This window comes from Rana temporaria, chromosome 7 (genome assembly GCF_905171775.1).
Source record: "Rana temporaria chromosome 7, aRanTem1.1, whole genome shotgun sequence".
Classification (NCBI taxonomy): domain Eukaryota; kingdom Metazoa; phylum Chordata; class Amphibia; order Anura; family Ranidae; genus Rana; species Rana temporaria.
The window spans coordinates 159,113,720-159,140,329 of NC_053495.1; the positions used below are offsets into that span (position 1 = coordinate 159,113,720).

Below are 26,610 nucleotides of genomic sequence, written 5' to 3' on the forward strand. Positions count from 1 at the left end.
ACAAATTATAATTTTTTTAAATAAAATATTGTTTTCACCATTGTTCATCCTTGTTTGCCTCTTATGCCGCGTACACACGATCATTTTTCGGCATGAAAAAAAAATTTGTTTTATTTCATTACAAATGGTAGTTTTACCAGAATGAGCGCTCCCGTCTCATAACTTGCTTCTGAGCATGCGTGGGTTTTTAACGTCGTTTTAGCCCACACACGATCATTTTTTACAACCCAAAAAACTACATAGTTTAAAACGTTGTTAAAAAATGCAGCATGTTTGATTTTTTTTTCATTTTTCGGAACCCGAAAAATGATGTGAAGCCCACACACGATCATTTTAAATTACATTTTTTAAAAACAACGTTTTATTAATGGCGAAAAATGATCGTGTGTACGCGGCATCAGCGTGCCATTTTTCAGAGCAGGTTTCTTGATGCAGAAGTTTACCATAGTTGCATCAGCCATATGCAATTATACTCTCAATCAGAAACCCCTGTGACAGGTCGACAATGCAGGAACACAACTGGGAGATGGGGATAAAGGGCTGCCAACCTAGTATCACAGGCAGTGTCTGATCAAAGACCTTAATGTCAGGATCAACAGGTATTATTTTAATGAATGCTACAGATTAAAAAAATGTTTTTATTATTTTTGAAAATTTCATCAACATGTTAACTATATATTTTAGTGATTTGGTTTACATATCCTTTAAACTTTCCAGCAAGGCAAAATATATATATACTGTATATATTTCAAGTTATTTGGTATCCTGGGAACACTCGTAATCAATTAATGGTAGAGTACTCCTGTCGTTGATTACTTTGCAATGCAGCGGGTGTTCACCTATGCTAATGACCATCATTCTGGCATCCTAAGTTTTTTTAGCCAACCCTCCTCTCCTATTGTTCATTATCTATAATTCCCATTTGCTCCCTCTGTCTCCTTCTGGGCTGCTCCCAGCCACCATCCATTCCCCTCTTGCTTTCCCTGGACAGATTCTGACCTCTCCACCGGCTGTCTTCTGTTCCCCAGCTGAATCGGTCAGTACTGAACCCCCATGTTCTCCTCCAGGCCCTCCTCACATTTTCTGTTCCTCCTTTGCTGCTTGGCTCAACCCTGTGGTGTCAGTCAGAATTTTGTGCAGTGCTGTAGTTCTGCCAAGAATCCTTTATGTGAAAACTGTAAAGTACTGTAGTGTAGGTAGCACCTAAGCGTCAGATCAAAGTGAACTGGGAGAACCGTTTGGCTGCTTAACAACTGCAGTTCTTCCTGGATTGCATTAAATACATATTCATTGGTTTTTACTTGTTACCTGGAGTTGCTTTTTTATAAGAAATAATTCATCAGCTTAAAACATACCTTGAAGCTTTGGGTAAGTGCAGTAAGTGCTTTATATGACCAAAATGCATTGTAAGTAGATTAGTAAAACAAGTACTTGAATAAGTCTTACTTTGCTAAAGAAGATCTATAACCAGTCACTAAACCTAATCTCTTGGTTTGTGTCATTCAATCTTTTTAAACATGTTCTTTTCCTAAAAAAAATAAAAATATACCTACCTGATGATCCTTCCTGATGATCCTTACATCAAGCTCCTTGGTCAGGCTCTTCATGTTATGGAATGACAACTGTCTGTCCCACCTATACTTTTATGTTGTCTCCCTGTCACATACACACCCATTGGATGTTATAAGTGTCTGTGCTGACACACATTGCACAGGCAGGGTCCGCCATTATCACTATCATAAAACTGGTCCAATGGGAATATCTGAAACTAATGCTGGAGTGAGAGTACATAGACAAAATGTCTGAAAAAAGTTGCAGAAGATCAGTAGCAGAGATACAATAATGGGTTTTTAAAAAGCTTGTAAATAGTATTTTAGATTAAATCAAAATGTAGGCATTTGTTGTGATGCACAGTCCTTTAGCAAACTAAATGCCATTCAGTTAGGGTTTAGATCTACTTAAAATGTCATAACTACCTTTACATTATCCCTCTATGTAAAAATTGCACACTTTTAACAATGAGAGACTTGTCCAGTAAAGGGAGTGATTTTTTTATTTTTTTTTAGAGGAAATCACTGCAAGGTATAGGGTAATCACCTCATAGACAGTTGCCATCAGAGAATGTTTCCTCATTAGAAGAATGACCTTCTAGTCCTGGTCTAGAGACAACTGTAAAATTTAGGATAGGGCGTGACTCTCTAAGCACAGAAACCGGAAGTGACGTTTGCGCTCCACGGGGAAGAAACCAGGAAGTCGCCAAAAGGAAATATACCAGAGCGGTCTTCAGGGTCCAGAACCGTGAGACAACTGCACATTATATGCCTGTTTTTTAACTATATGCGGTACGCATTGATATATAAGGGGATATTTCCATGTGATAGTACTTTTTTACATGCCATTGCCAACAAGTAAAATGGGAACACTGAATATTTTTAAAGCCTGCTCAAACATAACTTAACAAGGCAGGGAATACAATCTACAAAACTGATTAAATCACCTTCAAACTATACAGATACTCCTAGTTAAACAACTTACCCGATGGACTTACGTCAAGCTATCCCCAGCTGAACGACATGTTGTACATCATTGTATATGCACAGTACAGTACAGAATTTTCATTTGTGTAGTCTACTTATGCAAATTAAAACAACTTTATTGAGCTGGAGTTTTGTGTTTAGACCTTTTTTTTCCACAATACAGTACAGTACAGTAGTTAAGAATGCTTAAAACAACCAATTTGTTTAACGACCTGGTTGTTGGAATGGAACCTGGTCGTTAAGTGAGGAGAGCCTGTATAATATTATAGTTGACTTAGACACAGGCCCCCCTTTCCATCAAAAAGCGTCAAACAGGTCAATTATACAGTTTGATCAAAAAATCACACAGATTGCCCGATTCGGTTAACACCTTTTGAAAACCTCAGTCTGAAAGTTCTTCATTCAAAAGGTCTGGCTTCATCCTTTTATATATATCTCACTGATTCCATGGGCTCGACAAAACTCCAGTATGCAGACAAATGAGATGAGTACTTGGGAGGAATGCTCGGATCAGGCAGATTGGAACAACGTTTGAGCTGCTGTAGCTAAGTGTTCTCCCAACATTTTAGCTCACAAGAACTCATAAAATATTCTCACGATAGTACATGACACTTGACTGATTTGCTGAATTTGCCCCAAATGTCTCTTCTGACTGATTTTGAGGCACCTTAATTCACATCTAGCTGCAATGCCCCAAAGCTAGTCAATTCAGGATCTGCTTTCATAATATGCTTAGATAGTTTGTGAACATTATTCTAACAAGGAATCCTTGTAAAGCACTGCTTCACAGGCTGGGAAGACCTCTCTAAATGACAATGAAAGTTTTGTGTTTCTTGTAACAAGGCAACCACTAGCCAAATCATGGAGGCAACCAACAATCAATATTGCAGATGTTAAACAATGAATGCATTTTAGTGCATGAAAAGCGTGATGCTCAACAACACCCATCCTAAATTTGTAAAAGTTAGGTTTCTTTGGCTGGAATACAGTGGCCATCTAAACCTCGATCACTCTTTACTCTAGCTTTAGAATAAATTATAGGATGCTCACTGAACTGTGTGCCCAAGGACCCCCTACCCTTAACCCTCCTCATTCACATTTTTGTCATGCTCCAGCTCCTCTTTCTAACTTGTACTTTCTTCCCTACTTAACAGCTGGAACTTGGACTAAGCCTACAATAACTACCCCTACCATCACCCCCCTTAACTGTCTCATGAAAGGGAACATTCCATCACATCACTGGGATTTACAGTATAGTTGATACTTAATTTATCCCCCCCCCGAATACAATACGTACTGTATGTAACTTATGATATCAAAACCAATGGCATTATTTCCTTTGCTATTTTGTTTATGCATTTTTTTGTTTCTCTATCTGTACAACTGTATATTTACCACCTACGTCTTTGTACATCTTTTTTTTTTTAATTCTAAAACTCATTAAAACTTTTGTTAAACAAACATGATAGTTGTGAGTAATGTAGCACTTACACTAGGCATTCAGCAGAGCTTATTTATTCATCCATTGCATTCAGTCAGAAGTGGGCGGGATATGTTTATCAAAATCCTCAGAGCTTGCTGTAAATCGAGAAGAGCAGAATGTACCTAGCCACTGTCACAAAACTCAGGAATTGCCATTTTAATTCTGGAATGATAAAGGTATGTAGATTAACTGATTGCTTTTCCATATTAAACTGTGCCAAAAAATCCTGTACATTTTAGGTTTTAAAGGAGAAGTGTGGTTATGCAAAAAACAAAAAACAAAAAAACATACCCACATCAGACTGTTGCTGCAACTGTCCCCTGGCCAGCTCTAGCTCCAAGACCTGAGCTCACATCACATAACCGCTTACCGTTTGGTATTCAGTCCACTCTGAGTAGAAAGCAGTGACTCACAGTCACTGCTCTCTGCTTCTCCAGTGCTCACTGAAGCGAGAGGCAGTGGGAGTGGCTCAGACTTCTCAGCAGTGCACGGAGCATGGTGGCGAGCATTCAAGCTGCATGGGGTGGGGTCAGAGCATCACTGGTGCTCTGGCCCTGACCCTTCCTACTGGCTGTAAAATAATAGGTATTGTTCTGCACGGCACAGTGCACTGCTGCCAGCCTGTCTCTCGTGTGTATCCATCACTCTCAGTGCCATCATGGGGCCCCCAATTTTGGGGCAGCGTGGGTTCAAGGACCAGCTGCTTTGGGGAAGGTGCAGGGGCCCCTCCATGCAGCTGGGCACCTGGGCAGTGCCTAGGTTTGCCCACTCATTAAGACAGCCCTGGGTTCCAGGAGTCCATAGCAGAGGGCACACTTGTGCCCCACCTGACTTCACCCTAGAAGAACAAAAGGGAAAAACTTCTCTTGTACAAGATTCCAGAAAGTAAAACTACATCGGAAATCTTGTTGGAAGGAAATAATGGGAGACTAATGCTGGCCATACACTATACGAAAAAACGTTCTAACCCATCTTCAGAAAATAAACATTCGGCCGTTCAATGGACATAAATGAATCTTTTTTTTTCTCACATATACCTAGTGCAAACAGTTTGAACAGGAAACACATTAACCTTTCAATTTATTGTTCATTCGGCAGAAAATTTTCAAACTTTTTCAGCTCAAAAACGTCCCAAACTATTACCGATTTGTGCCCATTAACTGGCCAAAAAACGAACAAACTGACGATTTTCGTATAGTGTATGGCCAGCATAACACCCCATTGACAGACTGTTATTAATGTTGGAACTGCTTCTCTGCTCATGCAAGTCTTTGGTAAATGCAAAAACAGCTTTAAGCAGGACAATTGCTGATCAACTGCAGGCCAAGTTCATCTGCAATTAATTCTGAATGATTTCAGAAGTGTCGCTGAAGAAAGCGCACTGAATTTATCTATCGATACCAATTAACACACCCTTACACATAATTTTTCACAAAGAAAATGCACTTATATTCATTTTACATTTGTGTTTAGCTATTTGACCCCTGACGCCATCACCGCCATCCCCCCCCCCCCACACACACCCTACAACCGTAACTAACCTACTTTCTCATGCCCAAGGTGCCAAGTTCGTACAGTTGTGGCCTGTAACAAAGTTTAACTCTTTTCAACCTAAATATACTTTCCTTTGTCTGGGTGTGTAGTAGAACACAATAGCTATCCATGGGGCTTTCTCTTAAGGCAGGAGATGCTCAGAAGATTGCCCCATAATAATCTATAAGCAAAAGTATACACAGGCATGTGACAATGCACGGGCACTGTTTGTTGAGGTTTAGCAAATCTTTTTCTTGAGTTTGCCAGAAGGCTTCATTAGCATTCTAGGGAGACACAAAACGTAGCACCTTAGGGTGTCTAAAGACTAGTTTTAATGTGTTTGTGTTTTTATTAAGCTATCAAGTAGGCTTAATTTATCTGGCTAAATTATTATTTTTTACATTGTATTCCCTGTGTAAAAAGCATGAAATAACCTTGAAAACAATACAGTAAATATTCTGTGAATGCACTAACAGAAGAACAGAAGAGCCTTTCAAGTAATGAGAGCTGAGTTATGAATGTGAATGATGTCTGTTATTTGTACTCTATATAAATCCATCTTCAGCAAGTCAGATAACACATTTATTGCAGACATCAGGGCAGCACAAGCCTTGTGATCTGTTGTCCTATATTCTAACTGGCACTTGGAAGTGTGTAGGAAAAATCTGATAATTGAGATGTTCTGAGTTAAGCCTTAATTAGAGGAGCCTTAATTAACTAAAGAACAACTTTATCAACTTTGCACTGTTCTAAAATGTGTCCATCAGCAGGACTTGCTGGTAGCATCTGTGGTCCAGATTCTCTATTTTAGTGAGAAGCTTATTTATAAAGAATATGCTAAAGAAAGCAGACCTTATTGCCCATAGCAACTAACTTCCAGTTGGCATACGTTCTAAATTGTTTGCTAGGCCACAAAGGTAGAGCAGTACAAGTACCTTGTGGTATCTGCAAGTACCTTTGTTAATCTTCCAATTGACCTCCCTGCCCCTTTGTTTCGCATTGAATCCCTTGGCCAGACCCTTTAATGGAGTCAAGTCAAGATAAAGCCTACCGAATGCCAAATTCTTAATTAACTGTTGAGTGACAGGAATGGCTCAGTGAGGGTTAGGTCTTAATACTGACAGGCACAAGTCAAGACTCCTTTTACAGCCTGGGCCTAGGATGCCAGCGGACCCAGAAGGAAGCAATGATCAATTTGAAAGCTAACACAGCCACTTTGGTGCTTACAATTGATCATGGTTATCTTAGAAAATTAGAGAAGAGGCCAGGTTCACTTTAGGATATCAGAAATATGTCAATTCTCTTCATGATTCATGATCTTAATGATAGCAAAATATTGCTTACAGTCATTTCTTCTAACTTCATTGTTTTACATGTAATATACATTCTGCTTAGGAAAAGAAGGCTTTGAAATGACAGAGCTCAATTCTTAAAGAATTGAGCTCTGTCATTTTGAATCCATTTTTGCTAGGGACTCTTTAATGACTGGAATAGTTGCACTGAATTGGTATGCCGCTGTGGTGCCTAGATTTAAAAAGGGATAAAAGTCTTTACCAAATAACTAATGACCTGTAAGTTTAACTTGTATAGTTGAGAAGATACTAGAGTTTAATAAAATATCACATAGATAATTTCTGTCCGGAAAAAAATATTTTAAGCAGCAGACCACATAGATTCATGAAAGACATAAGTTATCAGACAAATCTGATTTTTTTTTTTTATGAGGAGGCAAGTAAAACCTTGGACAGAGGGGTGGCTGTGAACGTGGTATACTTGGATTTTGCAAAAGTGTTTGACACAGTTCCCTACACACAGATAATGTGTAAAGTAAAATCAGTTTGTAAATGGAAAGAAAACTGTCTAAAAGACTGCATTCAGAGAATAGTGGTTAATGATTCATATTGTCAATGATGTACCCCAAGGTTCAGTTGTGGGACCCTTTTTTTTAAATTGATTTATAACTGATATTGGGTCTAGGATTAAAAGCACAATTTCTGTCTTTGCAGATTATACCAAGCTATGCAATGGATTAACGTCCTTACAAGGTGTCTCCAACTTACAACCAACCTCAATGCACTGTTTAATTGGGCAACTGAGGTTTAATGTTGAAAATGTTTTAAGTTTGCACTTGAGGGCTAAGAATATGCATGCATCATACATACTTGGGGAAGTACAACTGGGGGAATCAATGGTGGAGAAGGATATGGGTGTTCTGGTAGACCATAAGCTTAAGAATAGTATGCAATGCCAAGCAGCAGTTTCCAAAGTGAGCAAAAATCCTTTCTTGTGTTAAGTTGTACAAATTTTGCCCCTGTACAAATCATTAGTAAGACCTCATCTGGAATATGCAGTTCATTATTGGGCACTAGTTCTCAAAAAGGATATCGGGGAACTGGAGAAAGTGCAGAGAAGTGCAAAAAAAATGATAAGAGGCACAGAGGAATAATTGAGGAACTAAATGTATTCTCTCTTGAGAAGAGAAAATTAAGGGGGATATGATCAACATGTATATATATACATAAGGGGTCCATATAGTGAACTTGGTGCTGAGGTGTTCTCTTTAATATCATCACAGGGGACAAGGGGGCACTCTTTACATCCGGAGGAAAAGAGATTTAATCTCCAAATATGAAAAGGTTTCTTCACAGTAAGAGCTGTGAAAATGTGGAATTGACTCCCTCAAGAGCTGGTTCTGGCCAGTTCAGTAGATTGCTTAATATACGGCCTGGAATCTTTCCTAATGTACATAATATAACAGGATACAAACATTTATAGGTAAAGTTGATCCAGAGAATATCTGATTGCCTCTTTGGGGATCAGGAAGGATTTTCTTCCCCCGCTGGAACAAATTGAATCATGGTTTTCTTTTTGTTTTGCCTTCCTCTGGATCAACTGTAGGTATAGTATTGTGTATATGGGATTGTATGATTTTTTTTAGACATGGCATGTTTTGGCAGAAAATCACCTCGACAGGTTAGGAATAAATGTTGCAATCTTTATTGTTCTTATAAATGATATAAATAGTAATATCACAGATGGCAAAGCAGGCTTCTGTCATTCATTGTTTGTGGGAAATGTGCCTGTAAATTCTATCAGTACACAAAGGAAAGCTGCTTTTTTTTTAATGGAAACTAAAAAAAAAAAAAAAAAGCTTCTCCAGACAAATGTTATACGCTTAAGAATTTAAAAACATTTCATTGCAGATTTCTACCTGTTTTTGCCTTGGAGATACTGATGCAGAATTCTGAGAGAGGTTCTGCCTGCCTTGATCACACAATCAGTGATAATAGGAAAACCCTCTATCTCAGTGTCCTTGTAGAGATGTGTAGTATATTTGACCTGAATATCACCAATGTTGCCTGATTTGCTCCAGTAAATGTAGACAGTGCTGGGTTCACCTGAAATTGTAGCTCATGTTCCATGGAAATGTCTGGGAAAAGCAGTGCACCAACAAGTGCTGAGAATTCTAGAGGACGTTCTGTTTGCTGTGTACAGAACGTTTGACCGTGTTGCTGTGGTTGCAAGGATGTGACCTTTTATTGGCAGTTTTGCAAAAATAAGAGCTCTCTGTGGAATGAAACAGAAATGTAATATTTAATAACATTAAAGCAGAACTCCAACCATATGGCTAAATATAAAGTTGCAATAGATATAAGTGTTTAGCCAAAGATTTTGTGATTGCGTCCACCCATTATTATGGTTTACACACCAGTGCTGCATTCCATAGTCAGGAGAGTGACCCCACATTCAGGATCCTTGTAGGAGATTTCTCTTTCCTGCAAGTCAAGATGAAGACCTGTCCTTCATGTACTCGCCGCCTATCAGTCTACTGGTAAATGCTAGATCCTCCACAGACCATTGGAATTCTGCCATCTAAAGGCATCATAAACCTTCATACCGGCACCCTGCATTTTTCACCTGCATAAGATGTGAATCGATCATTAATTTAATGGTTTAATTTGTTGACCTGCACACAGCCTGTAGCAGAGTAAATTTTCACATTGCTGTGTCAGCAGTTTCTGTTAGTGTTCAAGCCAATGTTGCCACCTTTTCTACAAGCCAAACCTAAACACTAAAGGGCATTCAGCGGCACATGGCAGTATTTATAAGCCCTCACTTATTCCACCAGCATTCCCCCTTACATTGGGATTCCCAAAGCCCCCCTTACATCAGAGCCTTCAGAGCACCCCTTACATCCGAGTCCCTCTTATCTTAGTGTACTCACTTGCTCAGAGAGAGGGGGGAGACTTCAGTCACAGGTAGTGGATGGTGAGCTCACTCACTCACCCCCCCCACCCCCCCAAGGATGAAGATTCAGGCATTGGCAGCTTTCATCCATGAAGTATATTCTGGCTGCTGGGCTTTACATTTCCCACCCTCACATGCCTTTTCTGAGGCACAGCACAATGGGGTTTGAAGTGTGGGTGGGCAGACACAGGGGTGTGTTGAGGAACAGATCATCTCTCTCTCCTTTCCCATTCATGCAGGGGGATGGAAACTGTGCTGGCTTTGAGCAGTGTGACAGAGAGTGTCACAGTAACCCTGATGAATAGAGTGTGCTCAGGCACATAGTCTGGTCTGAATAATGTGTCCGGGTATAAGGCGATCTGAAACCCAAACACATGATTCAAAACCTGGACTTTCCAGGTGGCAACCCTAGTTCAAGCATAAGGAATTTAGCATGGCAATGCACAAGTTAATGTATGACCTTTATTTGTAGTCTAAGAACTGACTTTTCTTCTGAACAAACTATATATCACACAATCCCTTGGTATGAAACAGTCACAAACAGGCAGAAAGCACACTGTGCTGCAAGAGATGTGTTTTTGTGTTTAACATTATCACTCCCACATTTGTGATGTAATATAGAGGACATGGACATTGTGTGATCCAAAACAAAAACATACCTATTCCTGGGGACAGACTAGGTTTACTAATAAATAAACATAGGCGACTCGATCAGCCACGACACTACAAATTGAAGCCACAACATGTGAGACCATTTTTTACAAGGTAATCATTACAAGCAACACAGGGAGCCTAACTACACCAATATCTAGTTAAAATAACAGAAGCATTTGAAATTGTACAGTTCCTTTAACAGTTGAATGGATGGGATAGACAAGAAAAAATGTGATACTGCGCTAAACTAACTAAAAAGCAAATGTAAATATATAAGCTGCAACAAAAATTGTGATATACACACAATATAAGATCAAAAACAAAACAAATAAGTTAGCGCAACTTATTTGTTTTGTTTTTGAATGGATGGGATAGGTCATAGTTTTAAGAGGGTGGATGGGTCCAATCTTGACTCGGAGGAAGATCAATATCTGGTATACATCTTGATGATAATAGAGTTGTTATTTCTTACTCCAGGTGTTCAATTTTATTGTCAGATTTAATGGTATACTCTGGTCTAAATTAAAAATGAATCCTAGAGATGCACAGGGTTGCCATTTTTACATAGTTACATAGTAGGTGAGGTTGAAAAAAGTCCAACCTATGTGTGTGATTTTATATCAGTATTACATTGTATATCCCTGTATGTTGTGGTCATTCAGGTGTTTATCAAATAGTTTTTTGAAACTATCGATGCTCCCCCCTGAAACCACCGCCCGTGGAAGTGAATTCCACACCCTTGCCGCTCTTACAGTAAATAACCCTCTACGCAGTTTAAGGTTAAACCTTTTTTCTTCTAATCTTAATGAGTGGCCACATGTCTTATTAAACTCCATTCCATGAAAATGTTTTATCCCTATTATGGGGTCACCAGTATTATTCAGGCAAAGCTGTAGTACTCCAGCTCAATCCACTGCATTTTATGTAATATGGTCAAGTTGTTAACCTTGTTTGCTTTTCCTTTAGTCAAATATGCTGACTGAAGGAGGGAGTCAATGTTGGTGATTTATCAGTGTTCTGCTGCTCCTTCACTGTCTGATCAGGAGGCTGCAGGCGGTTGACACCACTGAGAGTCCCTTACCATGGCCCTTGTGTTGGCACTGGGCACTCAGGATGCATGCCTCAGATATCCTGCGGATTGCCCGGGGGTCCTGACACTTTGACCATCCATAATTGTTTTTGAAAGTTTGTGTGTTCGCTACTGAGACACCACTCACAAAGTGCTGGGATTTGTGTGTCTCAATGACTTATTTTATGGGTATACGTATTATGGCATATATGTCCTGTGTATACAGCGATTAGGATCACGTTCTATTTAAAGTCAAGCTAAAGACACACATACTTACCTTTGTTCCAACAGTCCGACCCCCGCAAGGTTCCTCTCTGATGCCAGCATGTTCTTCCTGGGTTCTTCTGGGTTCCAGTCCTTGACCAGTTTGATTGGCTGGTGCAGGATGACGTCACTCTTGCACATGGGTGAGCGTGCAGTCATGTGAACGGAGTTGTGTATGCACAACTCAGTGTGTATTCCTTAGAGGATTGCTGATAGGCAGGTAAGTATACATCATTGCAGAAGAGACATTGAACATTTCTCTTGCAATAATCCCCTCCTGTTCCTGATTATGGCCACACCCATCATTAGCCATGGCAGGCTGGCTATGATCCCTATCAGGAATCCGCCTCTGAGTTTTCTCCCTGTAGTGCCCAGGGATGACTGAGGTCATTCACACCCCTAGAAACACCCTTTTCCTTTACAGTTTATGCCACCAAAGTGATGTTACCCTCCTGGTTGGATTTTCTGGTAGAGGGGAATTTCAAATGTCACTGGAAAACAAATAATTGCTTGCCAAAAAAGACAGTTCCAATATACTGTATTGTGCTGTAAATAAGGGTTTAGTTGTTTTCCTGGAGTAAAGCTTTAATGTATAAGAAATCTTTCCATAAAGCTCTTTAATCTTCCATTGCGGTGTTTTAGTGTTATGTCTAGATAACAATGGCCATTTCCTTGACAGATAACTCATGATAATAATATCCCCTACTTGTAGTCAGTACCATAGTAATGAATAGTTTCTGGGGTCCTCTGTTGCCACCAGGTATTTCTCTCACGTTAACTGTCAGTTTGGCTGATGTGACATTTTGGCAGCTTCATTCAAACCCATTGAATAAGAAAGCCTGCAGGGACCCATCCGGATTTCTTTATATTCCACTATAGTATGTAGCAATGCTTTGCTGCTTAACTAAAATAGAACCACAGGGGCTTCTTACTAACCTACTATGTAACAGACATCCTCAAAACAAAACACGCTGGGCAGAAATGACACTCAGAATCGCCTTTGTAAATCACTTATGAATGAATGCCAGGTAATTAATTGGAAGGAAGGGAATGGAGCTCATTCTTGCAAGTAAAATATGAATAACTATAGACCGTTTTATGAAAGTTGGGGACAGAACAATGAGAATTGTACAATGGGCAGTAACCCGTAGCAACTAATCAGAGATAATAATAATAAACACTGATTACAATTAACTTTAAAGTTAAATAATAATTCAAAGAGGATCTTTGAGTAACTTTGAAAGTCTGTATTAATAAATGTCAAGATATACAGCAGCAGTATTTTTTTTATGAAATGTTCTTCCTTTTATGATTAATTAGCAGTCCTTGAGCTCATTTGAATTTGCTTAGGCTGAGATAAAGGCAACAGTTTGCTGCAGGCAGGATGAAATATATCCTCAGTCTCTTCTCTCTCCCAGATGTCAGACAGAGGCATTGGGGTTGATTTACTAAAGGCAAATGGACTGTACACTTTGCAAGGGCAGTTGTTCCAGAGTTTAGTAAATTAGGGGAATGTCTGCTGCCTTCCATCATCCAATCATGTGCACGCAAACATGTTCTTTTTTTTTATTTCCTTATGTAGCACTACCCCCGAAGGAGCTGCTGGTTTGTTTTGGGTGGCATGTTACCTCATGGCTCCTCCACCGTCTAGGGGTGTATGGTGAATGTAGCAGTAATGGAATGTACATGACAGGTGTCTTTTCTGTGCTCTTTAATACCCAGCCGGGTAAAAACAATAAAACTTGTGGTGAAGAGTAGAGGTGAAACTGAAGGAGAAATAGCAGATTCAGGCGTAACAGTAGGGAAACAGTCCTGCTTCCAACAACACTTAGTCTTCTTCGCCACTCCAGCCAGAGTGGGTATAGTGTACCTGGACAGGCCTCTCTCACTGACCTGGCAGCCAGAATATCACTCGGAACTTAGAGGAAAAGTCTCTGCCACAGACCCTAGGATTGAAATAGCAGAAAAAACCCTCCTTAACCTCCCTGGCGGTATGATTCTTTCAGAAAAAACATGCTGAAAGCGGTACCATTATTTGCAAGGAAATTTGGCGTTTTATATTGTAGGTCTGTAATTTTTAGAAATAACTCACTTAAATCTGACCAAACAAGATTCTAATAGGCATCCCGGGTATGACATTTTTTTAAAAACAAAATTATAAATTATAATATAATAAATAATTATAAATAATTATAACAAATAATAATATAATTATAATAAAAATTATTCAATAATGTAATCAAATTAAAATCACTGAAATTTGCTCAGTTGCAGAATTGTTGCTGTCATTATTTTTTTTTTTTTATGACGAATTTCCCCACAAATCGCTATCGCACAATTCTGCAAGTGATTATAATTTATTATCGCTGTTTTTTAGCTGATCTAAAACTATTTTTGACATAAAGGGACACTTTTGGTTGCTATGGACAATCTACAGTTTGCAGGGAGAAAGAAACATTTTTATTATATAAAATGACATGCATGACACAGGACAGACCACTAGGGACAGGGGAGGTGTGTTTTTTTTACATACAGTACTGTAATCTATAAGATTACAGTATACTGTATGTAAGGTGTTTGTTTACGTTTTTGAATTTGGCGCCGTTCTCCGTCCCCGTGCGTCGTAACGTCGCAGGGAACGGAGATCGGCGTCACACGGAGGCACTATGTGAATCGAGCGAGGTCCCGCTCGCTCACACAGCGCGGTGGCATCGCTGGATCCAGGGACAAGGTAAGTAAAAAGTGCCTGTGGATCTAGCGAGGCAAGCCCGAGACTGACTCGGGGTTACCGATCGTAGCAGGAAAATCTAACCCCGAGTCAGTCTCGGGAACACCGCCAGGCAGGTTAATAGACTTTGGCCTGGATCTCCTTCAGGTAGTTTGCAGGTTACCGACTGATAGGTGACCAATGTCCAACCTCTCAGTACCCGGTTACATTGATCCCCGGTGGATTGTCGAGACCCTATTGGATTGCCAGCCTCTCTTGGCTTTCCTCAGATGGACTCCCCACCGAACAGCTTCCTCTCACTGGGAACACGCTTGGGATCTTCTCAGGATTGCGGACCCAGTCGATTACTGGGCCCCAGCCACAGCTTTAAATGTTCCAGACCTACGTGATCCCGGAACCAGGAACACTGCGTGGCACGCACACCCCGGCCTGGAAGGCCATTTCGCCAAGGCACCGTGATGCAGTCACCCTAAGGGTGGGTGCCGCACTTGAATAAGAGCCCAGACCAATGGCGTCTATCTCATAAATACCCTCCCCCAGCATGCACAGCAAGGGAAAACCCCTCCTGATAGGCTGCTGGGGAAAAGCAACCAAACCTCGACTCTTCTGCTGCCACCTGTCGTCCTGGGGTGGGAACAGCATCCCAGAAGCGACAGAATGAGCCCACAGTCAGCCAAGCTGAGACAGAGACCCAAATTTGAACAAATCAGCTGGGTCAGAGCTAATTAACTCTCTGACCCCCTCTAAATTTAACTTAGCACCGGTACTTAGAAGTAACCAGGCGCTACACTTACATTGGGTATTCTTTGTAAAGTGAAGCTTTACCTCATTTACTAAGCTCTGGAGCAACTGCACTTGACAAGTCTATTTGCCTTTAGTAAATCATCCAACTTTGTTGCAAGTCACAAGGTCACAGGGGATATTTTGTGTCGGACATTTATGAACACGGTCAAAAACTTCATGTTGGCAGCCTTTAAATTATACTCCCTCTTTTGTTTAAGTATTCTGATGTGGACCCGTCTAAATTTTTTCTTATGTATTTTACATGTGCTATTCCTTGTCATTGTAAGTTTAAATTGTAAAATATTAAGAAATATGTATATGCCTTATAAATAAGAAAAACATGTAACTTTAAAGCAAACTTGGCCCAGGCCATGGTAACACCAACAATAACTATTGAATTGAAGAACCTTAAAAATAGTAAGTAGTGCTGAAAATCTTCTCCTATGGGAATTCTGCGCAGGGGTGTTACAATGCAATGGTTGCTGCCATCTTGGATTTCCCTGTGATATATGAGATGTACAACTGATAACTCCATCTAACTACCTGCATTCCTTCTCTTTTCTCATGATCCTTAATGTTTCTTCCCATGGCCATGGGAAGAAAAATATTGTGAAACCTGACCTGTCGATTTTGACATAATTGTTCCAAGATCTCATTTGCTGAGACACATTAAACTCTATAATAAGGTTGCAGCTGTCCCATCATGTTGTACAAGTAATACCTTAATTAAAATCAATAAAATGCTCATTAAAATATCTTTACATTCAAAATATGTACTGGTTTTCCTTAACTCTCCATCTACTCCTTTCGAATACATGATCCTTGCTACTATCATCGCAAATTGCATTGTCCTGGCATTGGAACAGCACCTTCCTGGAGATGACAAAACGCCCATGTCTCGTAGATTGGTAAGTTTCTCTACAATGTCTTTCTATACCCCTTGAGCTCTTATGTTGTGTTTTTCAATGCCTCCATAAAATTTCAATCACGTAACATTTTTTTAAAGTTTACAGCCTTTAATCAAATGTAACTTTCAATTGAATGTCTCAATGCCACATGAATTGCCTCCTCTCTCTCTCTCTCCCTCTCTCTGTCTATTTATTTTATAAATACAACATGTGTGTGTGTAATATATATATATATATATATATATATATATATATATATATATATATATATATATATATATATATATATTCCTGTTTCAAAGAGTGGCCATACGTTGTCTAGATTTTGTTGTGTTTCATTTAAAGTGATATTAGTTTTTTTTTTATATATATAAAATAATAAACATGTCATACATACCTGCTCTTTGCAGTGGGTTTTCAGCCCTGTTCCTTCTCTTGTGGGGTCCCCCGCCGGAGCTTCTGGCTTCACCTGTTGAGCGTGTACCCCCATAGAATACTGCTTCCTATGGGGGCAGACATGCAGGCTTGCTCTGAGCCGCCTTGTCTGTGTTCACTGACAACGACCTGACGGCTCAGCCCCGCCCCCACTTATTGTCACAGCAGAGAGGAGGGACACAGTCAGGAAGAGCTTCAGCTCTCATGCACAGTTCTGGATCGTGAATGGGTTCAGGTGTGTATAGAGGGGCGGGATTTTTTTATCTTAATGCATAGAGGTAAAAAACCTTTAGGCCTTAGAACCACTTTAAGCTGAGCATACAGTGGGGCAAAAAAGTATTTAGTCAGCCACCAATTGTGCAAGTTCTCCCACTTAAAAAGATGAGAGAGGAGTGTCATTGTCATCATAGGTATACCTCAACTATGAGAGACAAAATGTGGAAACAAATCCAGACAATCACATTGTCTGATTTGGAAAGACTTTATTTGCAAATTATGGTGGAAAAATAAGTATTTGGTCAATATCAAAAGTTCATCTCAATACATTGTTATATATCCTTTGTTGGCAATGACAGAGGTCAAACGTTTTCTGTAAGTCTTCACAAGGTTGTCACACACTGTTGCTGGTATGTTGGCCCATTCCTCCATGCAGATCTCCTCTAGAGCAGTGATGTTTTGGGGCTGTCGCTGGGCAACACAGACTTTCAACTCCCTCCAAAGGTTTTCTATGGGGTTGAGTTCTGAAGGCCACTCGAGGACCTTGAAATGCTGTCGTCCTGTTCCCTTTGCAGAGAAACAGCCCCAAAGCATGATGTTGCCACCCCCATGCTTCACAGTAGGTATGTTGTTCTTTGGTTGCATGTCAGCATTCTCTCTCCTCCAAACACGAGTTGTGTTTCAACCAAACAGTCTAACTTTGGTTTCATCTGACCATATGACATTCTCCCAATCCTCTTCTGCATCATCCAAAGACTCAGACTGGCCCGGACATGTACTGGCTTAAGCAGGGGGACACGTCTGGCACTGCAGGATCTGAGTCCCTGGCGGCGTAGTGTGTTACTGATGGTAGCCTTTGTTATGTTGGTCCCAGCTCTCTGCAGGCCATTCACTAGGTCCCCTGTGTGGTCCTGGGATTTTTGCTCACTGTTCTTGTGATCATTTTGACCCCACGGGTGAGATCTTGCATGAAGCCCCAGATTGAGGGAGATTATCAGTGGTCTTGTATATCTTCCATTTTCTAATTATTGCTCCCACAGTTAATTTCTTCACATCAAGCTGCTTGCCTATTGCAGATTTAGTCTTCCCAGCCTGGTGCAGGTCTACAATTTTGTTTCTGGTGTCCTTCGACAGCTCTTTGGTCTTCACCATAATGGAGTTTGGAGTGTGACTGTTTGAGGTTGTGGACAGGTGTCTTTTATAACAAGTTCAAACAGGTGCCATTAATACAGGTAATGAGTGGAGGACAGAGGAGCCTCTTAAAGAAGAAGATACAGGTCTGTGAGAGCCAGAAATCTTGTTTGTAGAGGAGACCAAATACTTATTTTACACCATAATTTGCAAATGAATACCGTATTTATCGGCGTATACCGCGCACTATTTTGCTCTGAAAATCAGGGCAAAATCGTGGGTGCGCGATATACGCCGATACCCGCTTTCCCGCCACGAGTTTGAATACTGCGCCCGCATATAGCGAGCGCAGTACACTCGTGAATCTTCGGGCAGTCTCGGCGCCTCTCGTACTGACGTCCTGACGTCCTGAGCGTACAGGACGTCAGTGCGAGAGGCGCCCGAGCCTGCCCGAAGATTCACGAGTGTACTGCGCTCGCTATATGCGGGCGCAGTATTCAAAGTCGTGGTGGGAAACGAGCGGGAGGACGCCGCAGAAGGATGCCGGACCCGCCGAAGATGGACACCGGACCCGCCGAAGATGGACGCCCGACCCGCCGAAGACGGACGCCGGACCCGCCGAAGAGGACACCCGAAGCCGCAGAAGGACGCCGGACCCGACGAGGCCGCAGATGGACGCCGCGCAAGACACCAAAACTGTAAGTACAAAAAAACAAAAAATCTTTTTTTCCCACAGGATTGGGGGCCAATTTGGGGGTGCGCGGTATACGCCAGAGCGCGTTATACCGCGATAAATACGGTACTTTCCAAATCAGACAATGTGATTGTCTGGATTTGTTTCCACATTTTGTCTCTTATAGTTGAGGTATACCTATGATGACAATTACAGGCCTCTCTCATCTTTTTAAGTGAAAAAAACTTGCACAATTGGTGGCTGACTAAATATTTTTTTACCCCACTGTATATAAAGTACACAGATGTTTTTACCTCCCGTCAAGAGGAAAAAGTAAGACAACACAGTAGTTACCGTAACTGCAAATGTAACCCTTTATTATAAATCATTAATTCTCCATGGAATCCTACTTTTTAACAATGCTTGTGTTTTTGTTCTATCGTAAGGCTGGGCTTACATGTGCTGTGGCCGCAGCTCCCAGCAGGGGACCCGATGCATTCCTATTCACTGATTCAGGTGCAAATCAGTCCAAATTTTTGCCTGAATTCGCACCTGAATCTAAACCAAAGACACACAGGACCCTTTCCAAATGCGGACCGTGACAGCCCCAGAGGTGTGTGAGCCGGCTCCATTGCTCCATTTCACAGTAAACTGCATCCAATTTGCATAAGTGTGAACCCAGCCCTAATGTTTTTTTTCACTGGACATCACACAAACCTAAAAATAACCAATGCATTTAAAGAAGTACTCATAACATAAATGTGAGCCCAGGGTGGAGTAAATACTGCGGTGTTGGATGGTGCCATTTCCTCTGTTTTAAAAATTCCTTATAGTCAACCAGCCTGTATTCCTTTCCATGATATGAAATATGCAGCAGGTACAAGGGTTTCTGAGTAGTTCCTGTGCCAAATAGATCGCCAAACAAAAATCATAGAAATTGGAGCATGTTGTACTCTTTTATGACACTTTTCTGCTTTTGTTAAAATAGTGTACACTTCAGCTCTTGCACAGGGTTTCTGGTTAGTCCTACTGTGAACATAATTCTTCTCAGTTGTCCCCTTTTATGCATTATTTTTTATTTTTATTCAAAAAGCAGGTGGGGTATAGGTGAAAAGACATCTTTAAATTAAAGTCCTAACAAAAAGGGTAAAAATACATATATCTAACTAGCAATGGGTCATACTAATGGAAAGAACGGCATTGAGGGAAGACCCCAGCTCTAATTTCAAAGTCTCACTTCTCTTGATGTATCCAAGATAAGTACTAATCCTCCTGCTACAAACTTTGGAAAATCAGGCAGAGTTAGACCCCATACACACTATACAACGTTTGTTGTCTGATTTCCTTTAGATTTATCAAAACCATGTAGTGCCAAGGCCTGCCTGATTGCATACAGATTGAAACTCTTTGGCCTTGTACACACGATCAGTCCAAACTGATGAAAACGGACTGAAGTTCAGGTTCACCGATGAAGCAGACTGACGGTCTGATGTGCGTACACACCATCAGTTAAAAAAACGATCGGGTCAGAATGCGGTGACGTAAAACACACAAAGTTCAATGCTTCCAAGCATGCGTCGACTTGATTCTGAGCATGCGTGGGTTTTGAACCCATGCTTTTGTGTACTAATCATCGGTTTTGACCGACGGTCAGGCGTCCATCAGTCCGATTTTAAAGCAAGTTCTAAAACTTTGGTCTGAAGGACAAAAGTCCGATGGGGCATACACACGGTAGGTTTGGACTGATGAAACTGAACTTCAGTCCGTTTTCATCAGTTTGGACTGATCGTGTGTAGAAGAACATACACATCCATGCAGATAACATTCTCAGCGGGATTCAAACCCTTGTGGCAAAGGCAAGGCTGCTAACCTTAGCCACCATGATGTAGACCAGTGTGAAGAATGTCGGTGTACATAAATACCTTATAATCACAGATAAGCGTAAACCTGCCCAATATAAATAGCTGAACATTGATTTCCATAGGTTACTACTTCAGAGCACTGTTCTTTGCAGTGTTTTTAGCGAAAAAAAAAATATGTAATAATTTTCCAAAAGTAAGAAGGACAAAATTTTAAAGGACACAAACTAGGACATACTGTAGAGCAAATCAATATGTACAATCAGTTTTATCTTACTGAAAGTGAATCATTGACAAACAAGGTTTGACCTGGAGTGTATGCATCCTAATGAAGGTTTCCAATAAATATAATTGATTCTTTGTCACACATTTAATCAAATTTGATTTTGGTCATCTTTATAATTGGCCTCTGAAATATTGTTAAATCTGAACTCTACACAAAATTGAGCATTTAACCCTTGTAGTTGTTGGGGGGGGGGGGGTTAAATACTTTCTCCAGAGTGCAGCTTTAATTGTTCATCTTTTATGATCTTCCTACTACTTGAGATCTTTACTTTTTCTTACAGTATGACTAAAGGCAAAACTTGTTTTTAGTTTTGCATAGAGTGACCATAGAGTTAAGGAGATTCATTGGAAGAGAGACATTGGGTTGTTTTCAAAGCTCAGCTATAGACATACTTTTGTCCCATTCTTTAAAGTTAGATCTCCTGTCAGGATTTGATTGATGTGACAACATTGAGTAGAGTCCCTTTACTTCCCATTTCTTTTGTTTTCAGAACAGGAAGTTGGCAAAACTCTTATTTTATTTTTTTATTTTTATTTTTATGTATAGAATGGGCAAGGGTTGTGGGTTGTAACATCTAGGATTAAAACGAGGTTACTGGTAAAGCCAAACCTCAAAGTTTTTTTTATTTTCATTCACGATAGTTGGGAAAGGGTTTGATCCTCATCAAAGTCTTAATTGCTGTGTATGTATCTATCAGGAACATTTCTACCCACTCCCTGTCATGAAAAATACTATAAAGGGGACATAAAAACATTTAGTGAAAAGCAATATCAAGAATGACCCCACAGGGGAATATGCCTTAAACCCAGCACAAAAGGCGTATAACCAGTGTACACCCCTCAGAGGTAAATGAACAAGGGGTGATTGGTAAAGATTCTTAAGACAATGTTAATAAAATTAAGGTACATATATAATCAATCTATCTATATTCAGTTAACGACCGTCCCCTGCACATATACGTCCCGCGATTGGGTCAGATTGGGGAGAGGCAAGTGTAAACAAGCATCTTCCCGTTCTGCCTAGTGACACTGTCACTGATCGTCTGCTCCCTCTCATCGGGAGCAGCGATCAGTGACATGTCACTCATAGCCATACCCCCTAACAGTTAGAACCACTCCCTAGGACACACTTAACCCCTTCCTAGCCCCCCTAGTGGTTAACCCCTTCACTGCCAGTCACATTTATACAGTAATCAGTGCATGCATATTTATAGCACTGATCGCTGTATAAATGTGAATGGTCCCAAAATAGCAGCAAAAGTGTCTCATGTGTTTGCCATAATGTCGCAGTCACGATAAAAATTGCAGATCACCACCATAACAAGTAGAAAGAAAATAATAATAAAAATTACATAAAACGACCCCTATTGTGTAGACGCTATAACTTTTGCACAAACCAATGAATATGCAATTTTTTTTACCAAAAATATGTAGAAGAATACATACCGGCCTAAACTGTGGAGATTTTTTTTACACATTTTTTGGGGATATTTATTATGGCAAAATTGACGCTCTATTTTTGTTTATAGCGCAAAAAATTCAAACCACAGAGGTGATCAAATACCATCAAAAGAAAGCTCTATTTGTGGGAAAAAAAGAACGTCAATTTTGTTTGGGAGCCACATCGTACGACCGCGCAATTGTCAGTTAAAGCGACAAAGTGCCAAATCGCAAAAAGTCCTCTGGTCTTTGGCCAGCGAAATGGCTTGAGTGCTCCTTTAAGCAAATTCTATAGTCTTCCAACCATTGCTCATGTAAAAACAGAAAACAGGGAGGGGGAGAAAGAATGCCAATGTCTACGCATAGTAATAGAAGGAAAATCAATAAAAACTGGATTATAAGTATTGCACTCACATACACATGAGCAAAACAATAATATGTTTAGTAGAGACAACAATAGTCAAATTAAAGACACTGTGCAAAATTAAGAGATGCACTCACGTGAAAATGGTGTAACACAGGCATTAATCAAGGTATCAAGCAGGCATCCTTTTAATAATCCCTAGTGGAGGAGTATGGAGGGGGGATAATGGGCTTCTCCTGGTGGATGGTCTCAGCAGTAGATGTGTGGTGGCACAAAGCAAGAAGCAAAGGGGGAGTTGGCTGCTCTAAGTTTAGTATTATTTATTAAATACAAAAAAATATATGATACAAGTGCACTCACATGCAATTGAGTAAAGCAACAGACAATATACCAAAAACATCCAATAGTTGGCCATATATCATGGGTTCCAATGTATGGTCAGTTCTGGGTTGTCATAAGTGGATAAGTATGCCAAGGAGCACTATGATATCTTAAAGGATGAGAATTAGGAAGAACCCACACAAGGAAGCAAGATCTCTGACCAGGGGGGCCGACCATGATGTCACATGTTGGGCGGGGCTACATGTTTCAGGGTGGAGTCCCCTAAGGCTTTACTCAATTACATGCCAGAACATTTTTATTATTTATTATTTTTGGATTTTATATATAATACCACACTTAAAGCCACCCACTCTCCCTTTGGTGTTTTTGGTGTTTGCTTTGTGCCACTGCATCTTTAAATCTACTGATGAGACCATCCACCAGAACCCCACCTTCTGGATACCTTGAGTAATATCTGTGTCACACAATTTTCAGTGCGCATCTCTTAACTTTTGTACATTACATTGTACAATTATTAATACTACACTGAGAGTGGTGTGCTTCCCTTCTCTCTTTATCAATTTATATCTATCTGATAATTTTTAAGAAGCTGCCGTTCACTGAGATCTCTACTGAACATATTGATACGCTGTGTCTTATGCATGTGCGTGTGAGTGCAATATTTATGATCCAGTGTTTTATTGATTTTCTTACTTAGACACACTATTTTACTCTCCTCATCCTATTTTCTGTTTTTACATACATTCAAACATTTTAGTGGAACATTTAGACCATCTAATAATGCTAGTGACTAGTGACTACCACACGCCTTATTTGTTAAAGGCCTGTCACAAAAGACAGCAAATTACTAAAAATCTACAAAATGAAGTCACAGATAGAAAAAAATAAAAAATAAAACCTTCAGAAATTTTAAGTACTTCACGCTCTATTCAAATTTCAATAACATTTTTAGTTGGCATTTGGACTTCCCCTCATTTCCCTCTTCGGTGACACCTGACGTAACAGGCAGTTTAGACCTTTGCAGGAGATTTGTCCACCATGGAGACACAGCAATAATGTGCCCATTTTATCAATAACTAAAATTAAACACTTGCTGGTTTTGGGCTTCAGGGTTACCTATCATTAATGATTAACCACAGTCAAAAATGTAATCCTGGTAAAAAACGGCTGAGTGAAGAAACTGGAACAGCGTGACAATTATTAAGATGGAGTATCCTTTCTGCTGTGTGCCAGTCTGCTGTATTGAGCAGAAATGATGTCAGTGGGAAGGCAATACAAACTTATTTCTCTATAAAATTCTCCATATGTGAATCTTCTGACAATGAAATAAGACTGCTCTTGCCAGCACAATAAATCACTTGTTACCTAATGAAATTTTGTATCCCCTGTGGGACTTCTCTCAGGGAGATCGTCATTGACCTACCCAGGTCAGGCCTTGAGGTGATTGGACTGAAGAGGCAGTGAAAGATGGCATTAGAAAACAGGACCTGGCACTCCTTTGTGGTGTCCTTATATTTTCATTTTTTTATACACTTAACTGAAGGAGAAAATTAAACTTTCAAGTTTTGATTTTTAGCTTGCCATGAGATAAACCCAGAGACTGCCTATGCTGACCTTCTTCTCAAAATTAAAGCCTGGCTGACTGTCTCTGGATCAGTACTTCATGAGACGCTGACTTGGAACGAATGTGCAGAATGGAGGTCAAAGCAGAGTCCTTGTCTGTATTTATTTTCCAATTTTTTTTTTTATTATTATTAAAATAAGAGGGTAAGCACAGAAGCCAGGCAACTAACATTTCAAGGAATTTATTTAAGAAGTGAGGGGAAATTTCTCACATAAGGGCAATGGTAGAAATAAAAACAAAAACATCATCACAACTAAATTAATCTAAAGCAGAAATAAAATAACTGCCAAGCATTTTGGCATATGTGGGAAAACCCTTTAGGCTGGGTTCACACTATTTTTGCATGCGGCTCGCAGGAGTCCAGTATGTCCCCATTCACCGTTTCAGGTCCGATTTCAGCCAACATTTTTGCCTGAATTCAGACCTGAAATGGATCAAAAGACTGATAGAGCGCCTGTGCAAATTCGCACCGGAGCCGCCGCTCTCCATAGAGAGCCGGTCAAAATCTCCTGCTATTGCGAATTGGATGCAGAGAACCGCAATAGTGTGAACCCAGTCTTAAAGAGAACCTCCAGTCCTGATGCTGACTTCTAATATAAGAACACTTACCTGTCCAGGGAACCAGTGATGTTGGCACCCGAGACAATTTTTCATTCAGCTTTGGTTGCAGGCGCCAAAGGTAAGGGATCTTAGGATTTTAGGAGGCTGTGGGGGGAGGGGCTGGAAATTCTTGTAGATTGCTGCAGTGATCTGAGCAGGAAGTGGGAGCCGGTACCTGTCAAAAAAATGTGCCAAATGTGGCAGTGGAGGGGGAGGGGTGCATACAAACGGAGCTTCCCCTTTTGGGTGGAGGTTTGCTTTAAGATGTCTTTGGTACAGTTACCCCTAACTGTCAAACCCCTGCAACACTCCCAAGTATTATTAATAGCAGCCCTGCTCCTCCAAGATTTTGGCTGGGTGGCCTGGTGGAAAAGTTCCCTGGTCAAGCTGTGCTTCTTAAAGAGGAACTCCAGTTGTTTAAAGAAAAAGCTCAGCAGCTGCAAATACTGTAGCTGTTGACCTTCAGGAAACAAACTAACCAGCCTAGGAATCTAGCTCCCCAAAGCCACTATCTACATGTATTAGATAGGTATTTATTTTCTTTTCCAACAGGATTAATTTTAAGGCCAATTAACACTAATACGTTGTGGAAACACACATAACACACATGTTATGGTGTTGCAGTGATATTTTTCTTTCAATGGCAAGAATAACCCAACACACTAAAGCAACACACCTGAGTTGCAGCATATTGCCATACATGGACGCACATCATCATGTATTGTGGCCCACGGCAATAAAAATAAATAAAAAATTCAGGTACAATTTTCTGTGTATTTATATGTGATATGTTGAGTGTTATGTACATTTGTTACCACATTGCAACAAATTGAATGGCCCATTAAAATAAACAGAGTTGAAGTCCCTTTTTATGTTTTGACTTGGTAGAATCAAATTGGATGCCACATTGAAAGTTTTTATAAGCCTGATACAGTTCCTCTTCTTCCGTGAATGTTAATACAACAGTAAAAATAGGGTTCTTGGATAAAGCAAAGGGGTTTTAGGAGCATGAAATCTAGCCTCCCATTTTATCCAGCTAAATATAATATGATACCTTTTCAGTTCCCAATTACTTTAACCAAAGGTACATCCAAAACAGGCATGTTAACCGATATTAGATTTGAACAAATCATTCCATCTGTGCTCCCATATGGCTTGGCTGCTGTGGTAGGAAGCGTGTTTATTTTTGATTTGATGTCAGCCAAGTCTACTCTATAACAGTAGTTGCCATCCAACTCCATCTTGGAGGTAAAGATGTTGTAACTATCCTATGTCTTAAAACTGCATTATTAGACATATCTAGTTTATAAAGAAAAAAGAAGAGCAGAAGAAGGTACAGAAGTACAGCACCGACTGATACCGTAAATGCATAAATAATAACATGAGGGAAAATGACTGTACAATATAATTGAAAGTATATCCAGATTTACTGTT

The 26,610-nt window shown here is 40.2% G+C and overlaps 1 protein-coding gene across 5 annotated transcripts in view; it reads left to right on the forward strand.

Annotated features, from left to right (window-relative positions):
• Positions 1–16,056: 16,056 nt before the first annotated feature.
• Positions 16,057–26,610, forward strand: part of CACNA1E (calcium voltage-gated channel subunit alpha1 E) — a 265,360-nt gene continuing 254,806 nt past the window's right edge. For all 5 annotated transcript variants that reach the window (XM_040360246.1, XM_040360249.1, XM_040360245.1 and 2 more), the window contains exon 1: positions 16,057–16,207. In XM_040360246.1, the coding sequence (XP_040216180.1) occupies positions 16,115–16,207 (93 nt within the window). In that variant the 5' untranslated portion in view covers positions 16,057–16,114. The remainder of the gene's footprint in view (positions 16,208–26,610) is intronic.